Source organism: Microtus ochrogaster, chromosome 16 (assembly GCF_000317375.1).
Source record: "Microtus ochrogaster isolate Prairie Vole_2 chromosome 16, MicOch1.0, whole genome shotgun sequence".
Taxonomy (NCBI): domain Eukaryota; kingdom Metazoa; phylum Chordata; class Mammalia; order Rodentia; family Cricetidae; genus Microtus; species Microtus ochrogaster.
This window is the reverse complement of record NC_022018.1, coordinates 16,333,726-16,345,006: the sequence shown is the minus strand read 5'-3', so window position 1 is coordinate 16,345,006 and position 11,281 is coordinate 16,333,726. Positions and strand designations below refer to the sequence as shown.

Here is an 11,281-nt window from a genome sequence, read left to right as displayed (position 1 = left end):
CAAGATGTCATTTTTTTTTCTGCTGTGTAGTACTCCATTGTGTAAATATACCACATTTTCCTTATCCATTCTTCGGTCAAGGGGCCTTTAGGTTGTTTCCAGGTTCTGGCTATGACAAACAAAGCTGCTATGAACATAGTTGAGGACATGTCCGTGTGGCACGATTGAGCATCCTTTGGATATAATACCCAAAAGTGATATTACTGGGTCTTGAGGAAGGTTGTTTCCTAATTTCCTGGGAAATCATCACTACACTGACGTCGAAAGGGTCTGTACCATCTTGCATTCCCACCAGCAATGCAGGAGTGTTCCCTTTACCCCATAACCTCTTCAACATAAGTTGTCATCAGTGTTTTTGATCTTGGCCATTCTTACAGGTGTAAGATGGAATCTCAGAGTTGTTTTGATTTGCATTCTCTGATGACTAATTTTCTCTTAATAGAATAAAACTTCCTGTAATATGATTACCTTATAGAAAGATACCATATATAAACCATTAACATAAAATGAGTTCAGAAGTAAAAATATAACAAAAGTTAAGTTATTCCTTGAACAGTAATTTTTCCCGTATTGCTAACTGAGGGTCTGAGGATATATGTCAGTGGTAGAGCACTCCCTGGCATGCATATAACCCTGGGCTCCCCGTCTTAGAGCTTTAAATTGGATGAATGAATGAGTAAATAAATAACTGGGAACTGGAGGAAGGTACTCAATTCTTACTGATTCTACTTTGCTGGGAGAATTGTTTTTAGAAGCTGCCTGCTGCCAACAGATCCAGGTACACAATTAAAACATAGTATAGACAATGGGGAAGGAAATCTTCCATATCACATCACAGCATAAAGCTGGTGTATTAAGACCTGAGGATTACCGATGCTGAACTTTTCCTGTAGTATTTCACCTAATGCTGTTGTTCATTCATACTAAACAGAACACTTATCAAGAAAACAATTATGTGGTTGTTTTAAGTCATAAAAATGATGTTTGTTATTGTTTGTTGTGTGGAGGTCAGAGGACCACTTGCTTGTTTTGGATTTCTTAATCTACCCAGAGATTGAACTCAAATCACCAAGTTTGGCAGCAAGCACTAAACAGCCAATTCCTGTAGTAATAAGAGCGGCGGGGCTGCGTCCCCAGCACCCCGGCTGCCTGGCTAGCTTATACCCCAAAATAATTACATGGACACTGTATTCTTTTAAACACTGCTTGGCCCATTTCTATCTAGCCTCTTTTAGGCTAATTCTCACATATTAATTTAGCCCATTCCTAATCATCTTCATAGCACCACTAGGTGCGCTTACCAGGAAGATTCTAGCCTACATCCATCCTGGGTCAGAGCTTCATCGCGTGTTTCTGCCCAGGCACAGGGAGCATGGCGTCTCTGCTCCAGAGAGCAGAGCTGTTTGCGTCTTAGCTCGCTTCCTCTTCCTCCCAGCATTCTATTCTGTTTACTCCTCCCACCTATGTTTTAACCTATGAGGGCCAAGCAGTTTCTTTATTGCTTAACCAATGAAATCAACAGATTGATATATGACACTCCCACAAATTTCTATAAAATACATTATTCCCTTAACATCTTTTGTGTTCATTGAGCACAAAATTAATGTCAGAGCATTAAGACTCTATTACTGAGCCTATTTCCTTTGCCCTTTTTCCTTTTTAGTTATTTTTATTTATTCTTCTCTCATATAGTATATCCTGACTGAATCCTTCCCTCCTCCCATTCCTCCCAGTTCCTCCCAGCTCCTCCCTGTTCCCCCAAATCCACTGCTCCTCCATTTTTATTTAGAAAAGAGCAGGCCTTCCAGGGATATGAACAGAAAGAACATGGCATAACAAGATGCAATAAGACTAGGCACTAACCATTATGTCAAGGTTGGACAAGGCAACCTAGTATAGGATTCCCAGGATCAGGCAAAGAGTCATAAACACCTTCCCTCCCACTATTAGGAGTCTCACAAAAACTCCAAGCTAAACAAACAGCCACAGATGTATGTAGCACAGACCAATGAAGGCTTTGTGATTACTGCTCCAGTCACTGTGAGCCCCTATGAGCCCTGCTTAGTTAATTCTTTTCTTTTCTTTTTTTTTAATTTTATTTATTTATTATATATACAATATTCTGTCTGTGTGCATGACTGCAGGCCAGAAGAGGGCACCAGACCTCTTTACAGATGGTTGTGAGCCACCATGTGGTTGCTGGGAATTGAACTCAGGACCTCTGGAAGAACAGGCAATGCTCTTAACCACTGAGCCATCTCTCCAGCCCCTGCTTAGTTAATTCTATGAGCCATGTTCTCCTGGTGTCCTCAGCCCCTCTGGCTCCTACAGTCCTTCTTCCCCACTTCTGTTGGGTTCCCTAAGCTCTGCCCAATGTTTGGCTGTGGTTCTCTGTTTCTGCTCCTATCAGCTGACAGAGGAAACCTGATGATTATTGGGCTAGGCACCAGTCTATGAGTATAGTAGAATATTAGAAATTATTTCATTGCTTTTATTTTTTTTTAATGCAAGTAGTGTCTGGTTTTACCCTATGTTTCTGGGCCAGGCAGCTTCCAGTTTCTGGCTATCTAGGCAGTATCAGGCATGGGCTCAAGATTTTGTGGTGAGTTGGTGCACCAGTCCTACCACTGGAAACTTTGCCTAGTTACAGATGACTGGTTCAGGCTCCATATCCTCCATTACTAGGAGTCCTCACTAGGATCACCCTCATAGGTTCCAGGAAGGTTCCAATCTGTCCTGTTCTCATCCCCACCCACCCCCAGTCCACCTGAAAAATCTGTTTTATTTCCCTTTCCTAGGGGAGTCCATACATTCCCCTAGAGCCTCCTTGTTACTTAGCCTTTTTGGGTCTGTGGGTTGTAGCATGATTATCATTTTATTAACAACTAATGTCTACTTAGAAGTGAGTACATACTATGTTTTTCTGCGTCTGGGTTACCTTAGGATGATTTTTTTTCTAGTTCCATCCATTTGCCTGCAAATTTCATGATGTCTTTTTTATTTTTAACTGCTGAGTAATAAATACTCTATTGTGTAGATATACTACATTTTCTTTATCTGTTCTTCAGTTGATAGACATCTAGGTTGTTTCCAGTTTCTGGCTATCATGAAAAAAGTCACTATGAACACAGTTGAGCAAGTGTCCTTGTGATGGGGTAGAGTCTCCTTTGGGTATATTCCCAGGAATAGTGTAGCTGGATCTTGAGGTAGATTGATTGCCAATTTTCTTTTTTTTAAATATTTATTTATTTATTATGTATACAATATTCTGTCTGTGTGCATGTCTGCAGGCCAGAAGAGAGCACCAGACCTCTTTACAGATGGTTGTGAGCCACCATGTGGTTGCCAGGAACTGACCTCAGGACCTTTGGAAGAGCAGGCAATGCTCTTAACCACTGAGCCATCTCTCCAGCCCTGACTGCCAATTTTCTGAGGAACCACCATATTGAATTCCATAGTTGCTGTATTAAGTTTGCACTGCTACCAGCACTGGAGGAGTATTTCATTTCTCCTCATCTGCCAGCATAAGCTGTCACTTGTGTTTTTGATCTTAGCCATTCTGACAGGTATAAAATGGAATCTCAAAAAATAGATGGATTCCAGAAGTGAATATCAGATAGCTGGGTAAAAACAGTAGCCATGTTTCTAGATCCTTCAGTTATTGCCTTAATGTGTTTTTCTTTTTGTTTTTTTTAGGCAAATGACCATGGAAACAATTGAATCACAACAACATCGAAGTGTAACACATTCTGGGGCAGAGCACAGCTCTGCTCATATGCAGACTGGACAAATTTCTGTTCCTACTCTAGCTCAGGTAGGCCACAGGCAGGCACTGATAAAAGTTAAAATAAGTAGAAATGAGAATTGTATGAAGATTTTTTTCACTTATCTTAAACATCCCATATTTATTTATTTGACTGATGAGAAGATATTTTTGCACTGTAACATAGTCTTGGTAGTACCCTGACCCCCGCTGCTCCTAGCAATGTGGGAAGGAAAGAAGACTTCTTTGTAGCATGTAAACTCCCAAGTGATTACTTGACTGGTTTGCTAATTCCAAATATATACAGTTCTAATATCATATTTATAATGTTGGTGGGAATTTTCTATTTGCTCATTATACATTTAGTTTGACCTTTATTTTTCTATCAGTTAGATTTTGAATTTTTTATTAGTCTTTGAGATTTTTGTATACTATATTTTGATCATATTCACCCCTCTTCAACTGCTCAAGTTCCTTCCCAACATTGTGTCCTCTTTTTATAATTACATTTTTTTTTTCTTTGTGTAGTCCTGACTACCCACCATGTAGACCAGGCTGGCCTTGAACCCACAGAGTTCCACTTGCCTCTGCCTCCTGTGTGCTGAGATTAAAATCTCTTATCCTCTTTACCTTGACCAGTTGGGGGTCTCTATGTTAATTTCCATCTATTGCAAATAGAAGCTTTTCTGATCAGGGTTGAGAGATGCATTAATCTATGACTATAATGATAAGTCATTACGAGTCAGTTTAATACCATGTCCATTTAACAGCATAATGGTAGTAAGTTCTTCCCTAGATACTATGACCTGTCTAGCCATAGGCTCTTGGCCTGACAAAGGTGCTGGGTACAGATTTCAACTTATCAGCAGATCTTAAATCCAACTAGAAAGTGATTGGTTGATTTCGTGATGTTCATGCCACTCTTATACCAGTAGCATGTCTTATCAGGGCAATCATTATTGTGGCTTGTGTGGTTCATAAGTGGGTGAGATTGATTAGTCCCCCTCCCCCCCCCGTGGTGTGAATAGCACCTTGCTGCATTATGGAAGCTAGTCAGTAGGGATAAAGCTTTCAGGTCACTACTAGATTCTATGACTCCGGTATGTGGCTTTTTCAGCAATAGAGTCTTACTGTCACATTTCAGAGGGTAGCAAATAACATTAGCAGTAATAGTTTGTAGTATGTGGGAGTCTGTTGTACTTACTAGTCAACAACTCAAAAGGAGATGATCCATTCCTAGTACTAGGGTTATCTTTACTGTTCTATTGCTGTGAAAAGACACTGTGACAAGGAAACTTATAATAGAAAGTATTTTTTTTTTTTGAGACAGGGTTTCTCTGTGGTTTTGGAGCCTGTCCTGGAACTTGTTTTGTAGATCAGGCTGGTCTTGAACTCACAGTGATCCGCCTGCCTCTGCCTCCCGAGTGCTGGGATTAAAGGCGTGCGCCACCACCGCCCGGCTTCAATAGAAAGTATTTAATTGGGAGTTTGCTTATAGCTTTAGAGGATTAGTCCATGATTATCATGGCAGGAAGCATGGTGGCAGGCGGGTTTTGGCAGGCATGGTGTTGAAACTGCAGCTGAATATTTTATATCCTGATCTGTAGGCAGCAGAGAGCTAGCCTGGCCTAGTGGGGACTTTTGAAACCTAAAAGCCCACTCCCAGTGACATATCTCCTCCAACAAGGCCACACCTCCTAATCCTTCCTTTTTCTGCTCTAGTTTGCAGAGTGAAAATGAGATAGTGGGGCCTAAAAATGAAGCAGATTAAATCTCATACAATAGCCAAGTTTACTCAGAGCATTAGATAATTTATATCCGGACGAGTCACCTGAGTAAAGTATATATATAATCACAGGGACAAGATGCATGTGGCAAAAACTTATTTTTTATAGAGGCATATGAACCAGTAATAGTCACTTGTAATGAGTAATCTGAACTGAACTCACTTCTGTCTACTGTACCTGGAAGGGTATGAAAGCCCATTCCAAGAACAACCATGCTAGGGAGGAATAGGTCACAAGACTGCTGCCTTGTTTACTTGGAGCTTTCTCACAAGGCCTCAGAAATCTCCCACAGCTTCATTCATGGACTGTGTTCTGACATCTTTCCCTTTTTTATTTATATTTTTCCTTTTTTATTTTAAAAGCAGGATATCCAGTGGTTTTGATTTGAGATGTTGTAGAGCAATCTAATTGTCATTTGATGCACAAGTATCCTATAAGCAAGCAAATTATAATATTTGAATAGTGAAAGCATTGTGTTTAATACTGTGCCACCAAGAACAGAGATCCAAATTATGCCCAGACACACTATTATATTGATCAGAAAAATCTAGAGAATATCTTGAAATGCTGTTCTGAAAAGCTATTCTGGTATCTGGTAAAACAAAAGTACATATATGCCTTCTAATAGGAATGCAAATTTTATACTGGCCGTTGCAAATAGGAAGCAATTTAAATTCCAAGAAAAAATTAAACACAGTCTCTTCCTAGATGAATGAATGTGTCTATTACAGTATCAAGGTCCAGGCATAAACACAGAGTCATTAGTAAAATAACTTCTCCCATGGCGCGCAGGGCCTTAACTTGGCCCCACCTTGGCAGACTTGATTTCAATAATATGGTGAATATTTCCTTTTGCCCTTCAGTTTGAAGTTTGCTATCTTTCTGGTGACTTCTGCTTTCTCTCTGACTTGATTGCCCAGGGCCAGAGGAGCTGAAGAGGGATCTATAATCTTTCAGTGGCTCCATTTGCAATGGCAGATGCATACCCCTTCCCAATTTTCTGGAGAAGTAAAAATAGGGCAAGTTAATGCTTCAGCTTGCTTATTTCCTTCTGCACTAAAACCATGAGTCCAGTGCTGGAAATCGTCCTACAACATAAGCAGAATCTGAAACTGTATTTAAGGGTTTATGAACTAACCATAATAGATAAGAAAAAAAGCCAGTTCCACCTCTTGGGCTAATGAAAAGGAAATATTAATAGATTGATGAATATCTGGACCATGAATTCCTCCTATACTGTTAGATGAGCCATCAATAAAATAATTATCTGCCTGTGGAATGGAAAAAGGTTAAACAATTTTTGCTATCATAAATTTAGTTCTTATGAAAAAAATCCCATAGTTTACCAGCTGGATATTGGTTTCCTATCATTCCATAGTAATTTATGAATGAAATTTGAAAATTTATAAAGTTCTGCAACCCTCTTAAAAACTGATTGTTAGTTAAAAGTAATATAATACATCAAGGATCCCAAATCCATATAATTGTGGACATCAGTTCCTCTGATTTACTAACTAAGTAAGAAGAGTAAGGTAAGCAGTTAGTATTTTATGGCCCGTTTGGGATAAATAGATACAGTCCAAATGTTTATCCTTTTATGCTGTAATACCTGTAGGAGACAGTTTAGTGGGGAAAAAAGTAACTAAATATAAAGGCAGTGAAGGAGCCATACTGTACATAAATGCTTTTTAGTCTGAATTAAAATATCTGTAGTACTTTTCTTACCTCTCAGGATAATATGCAAAGACATGTCACCTCTCCTTCTAGAGTTTATAATATATATTGATTAGTGCATAAGTAGGTAAACATTTTGATTTTGCTGACATTGCATCAAATATACCACATACAGCTCCTGAGGCTGGGGATAAATTGGTAAACAAATTCCATCTTCATGCTGTGCCCTAGCTTGCTTACGTTGTAAAGTTAGCCTTTTCATAGGCTCTCCTAATTCCTTATTAAAAAGTGAAGAGAATTCAAGATTAGATAGATTGTCACATTCTCTACACCTCCTTCTCTGAGGGTCCCCACTCTCTTATCGCAGAGCTGACTTCAGGTTCCTGATTTGTGATGCCGCTTGTTTACTGCTCTGGTTGGCAGTATGAACCAGGGATAGCAAGGCCTAAAAATGAGGCAGATTAAAGTCTCATGTAATAGTCAACTTTATTTAGAGCATCAAACAATTATTAACTTTGAGGGTTAATAAGAGTCACCTGAGTAAAGTATGAAATCACAAGGACAAGCTGCATGTGGCAAAACATGTTTTTCTGTAGAGGCATATGAACCAATAATAGCCAGTTGTAATGAATAATCTGAAGAAAACCCTACATCTAGGAGGGTCAAAAAGCACACTCCAAGAACAACCTACGTTATGGAGGAGCAGAGGTTATCAGACTCTTGTCTTGTTTACTTGGAGTTTTCTCATAGGGTCTCAGAAATATCATACAGCTTCATTCATGGACCATGTTGTGACACCTTCCTAAACAGTTCAACAACTAGGAACCAGACATTCAAGTAGTCCACCACAGGAGCTTTTATTTGATAGTGTATGATATCTGTCAGGGCATTGCCATCTCTACTAGAAAGAAAGGACCTCATTCTGTATCCCAAGATGACCTACAACTGAGAATGTAGTTACTGTAGGCTGGTCTTAAACTCAGTGTACTGCTGCTTCTGCCTCAATCACCCAAGTGTGAGCTACTACATCTGGCTTCAGTTAGGTCTGAAACTTCAAAATGGTTTCATTCAGAGAATGCTAATAATACTTAATGCCCCTTGATCAGATCCCAAGATACTTATATAAATAGATAATAAAACAAATACATTTATGAATTTATTGGTTTATTAAATAGTTAAGAAAGTAAATGTTTAAAAGAATACGTACTGACTCTTGGCATAGTTTTAAACACAAAGACTTGTAGCTTCTGACTTAAAATAAAGCTTTGGAGTGGTGTATCAGTTACTTTTCTGTTGCTGTGTTAAAACACCATGACCAACTTGTTTTGGGCATATGGTTTTAGAGGGACAGGTGGCCATGATGGCAGAGTGGAGGAAGTTAGCAAGTGGCGGGCAGGCGTGGTGCCTGCAGCAAGATATTGAGAGTTCACACCATGAGCAAAGCACGGAGCAGAGAGAGTGGACAGAGAAAGGCATAAGTCCTTAAACTCTCAGAACCTGCCTTCAGATATGTACTTCCTCCAGCAAGACCACCTCTTAAACTTACCCCAAAAGTGCCTGCCCAAATGGGGCTAAGTGTTCAAAGACGTGAGCCTACGGGGAACATTGTTTCAAAGCACCGTGAGTAATGAGCTTTATAGGTATTTCAAAAATTCCAGTACACATGAAGTGGTGATAAATGATGTATACAATTCAAAAAGAATGGGACATATAGCAGAGGAAGTAGTCAGCTGACTAGGCACTCTTTATGTGATTTTCATTTGAGGTAAGTACAGGGCTAGTAGTTTTTTAGGTGGGTGTAGAAAGAGAGGGAAGAGTATTCTGGGTGGAAGAAGGAATGTGTGCAAAAGTACAGTCAGCATATGGGAAACTATAAATAAACAGGATTTTGGGAGGTGGTCTACTGTCTAGTCTGGGAATCAGAACTGGTATGCCAACGGTTATAGATAGTTGAGACTTTAAAGTACTTTGTACTTTAAATATGCTTAAAATATTTTATATGCCCACTGTGTTTAGAATACTAGTAGACCTGTGGAGATGGGGTTGAAAGTCAGTGAAACAATAGGCAGGCCATTACTAGGATTCTGGTGGAGCCATGGCCATGTGGGATACAGGAACTACTATAATTTTTCATAATTAAAAATGTATAGTGTGTGTGTATGCATGTGTGCACATACACGTGTATCTGCAAGTACCAATGGAGGCCAGAAGAAATTATTGGGTCCCCAATATTGGAATTGGAGTTACAGGCAATTGTGAGCTGCTCAGTGTGGGTACTGGGAACCAAACTTGGGTCCTCTGCAAGAGCAGCAAACATTTTGAGTTTCTGAGCTATCTCTAGCACCCTGCGCCCAGAATCTTAAATAAAATATTTATTTATTTATTTATTTATTTATTTATTTATTTATTTATTTATTTATTGTGTGTGTGTGTGTGTGTGTGTGTGTGTGTGTGTGTGTGTGCTGGCACACATAGGGCTAAAAAGTTGACTTAGCAACCTAGTTACCAAGCTTGATGACCTGAGTTGGATTCTTAGGACCTACATGGTGGAAGGAGAAAAACCAATACCAAAAATTGTCCTGCTAATCTCCCTTCACGTGTGCAGTGACACTGGAATGTCCCCCAAGACACACACAAATTTAGGCTTCAGTTCAGCTTTGTATGGAGATTATTTATTTTCTTATGTGACCAAATCATCATTAAACCATGTGGAACTAAAAGTTGTGACCAAAATGCTCAGTGTCTTTTGTGTGTGATGTGGTTTGATCTCAGAAGCTGTGGCATTCCTGACCTTTCCAGAGCTTCTGCTCCTCAGATACTGAAGATCATATTTAAAAACCTGGAAACTGTTGATCTTGGTCTTTGCCTTAGGCTCTTTATTGATGAGTAGAGAGAAGGACTCCACCAGGCAATGGCTGCACCATTTTCATCTCTTCTAAGGTCAAATTGCAAGGTAGCTATGTGTAGTGCCCTAGCCTATAATTCCTCGTACATGGGAGTTGGAGGTAGAAGGATTAGGACTTCTAAGGTCAGACTCTGTTACATAATGACTTCAGAGTCAGCCTGAGCCACATGAGAGTCTGTCCTCAAGAAATAAAAACTAGACCAGCAAGACAGCAAGGTGCCTTAACAAGAAGAGGTACTTATGGTAGAATCTGACAGTGTGAGTTCAACCTTCAAGACCCACAGGTAGAAGAGAGCAGACTCCCACAGGTAGAAGAGAGCAGACTCCCACAGGTAGAAGAGAGCAGACTCCCACAGGTAGAAGAGAGCAGACTCCCACAGTTGTCCTCTGACCTCCATTTGTGTGCTGTGACATATGCATGCTCCCTTCCCCAAGGTATTTTGTTATTTATTTATTGAAACTATTTTCTTAAGTATATCTTCTGATACATAAGATTAAGAGCCCACCCAACTCTGAAAAAAAAAACTCATTAGTAATTTAAAGGATCTATTTTATTTTATTTATTTTTTTTTAACATATTTATTTATTTATTATGTATACAATATTCTGTCTGTGTGTATGTCTGCAGGCCAGAAGAGGGCACCAGACCTCATTCCAGGTGGTTGTGAGCCACCATGTGGTTGCCGGGAATTGAACTCAGGACCTTTGGAAGAGCAGGCAATGCTGTTAACCACTGAGCCATCTCTCCAGCCCCCCAAAGGATCTATTTTAAATAACCCCAAAAGAAACTCTTTCCAAAAATCAGAATGCTAAAAACCAAAAATACTACGTATCTAAATAGCTTTAGTTATATTTACATACTCTGGAACAAGTGGTAATCTTCTTGCCTTAGCCTTGTAGGTGCTAGGATTAGAGAATGAGCCACCATGCCCAGGTATTTAATTGTTTATTTTGTTTAGGGGTGTGTGTGTGTATGTGTGTGATTTTGCCTAGATGGTGCCTATAGAAGGTGTCAGAAGTTGGCATTGGATTCCTTGGAATGAGAGTTACAGTTATTAGCCACCATGTGCGGGAGCTGAATCTTCTGGGTCTTTTACAAGAACAAGTGCTTGTAGCTGTCTCTCCTATTCCTTTAACCTTTTTTTTTTTTTT

At 39.6% G+C, this 11,281-nt stretch overlaps 1 protein-coding gene across 3 annotated transcripts in view; it reads left to right on the top strand.

Annotated features, from left to right (window-relative positions):
* Crem (cAMP responsive element modulator) overlaps positions 1-11,281 on the top strand; it is a 71,335-nt gene that overhangs the window by 11,329 nt on the left and 48,725 nt on the right. The window contains exon 3 of one of the 3 annotated variants that reach the window (XM_005354770.3): positions 3,697-3,814. The exons of 1 other annotated variant lie outside the window; for it this stretch is intronic. In XM_005354770.3, the coding sequence (XP_005354827.1) occupies positions 3,697-3,814 (118 nt within the window). Of the gene's footprint in view, positions 1-3,696; positions 3,815-11,281 lie in introns of those variants that run through there. One more of the 3 variants, XM_026783105.1, reaches the window with a different exon arrangement.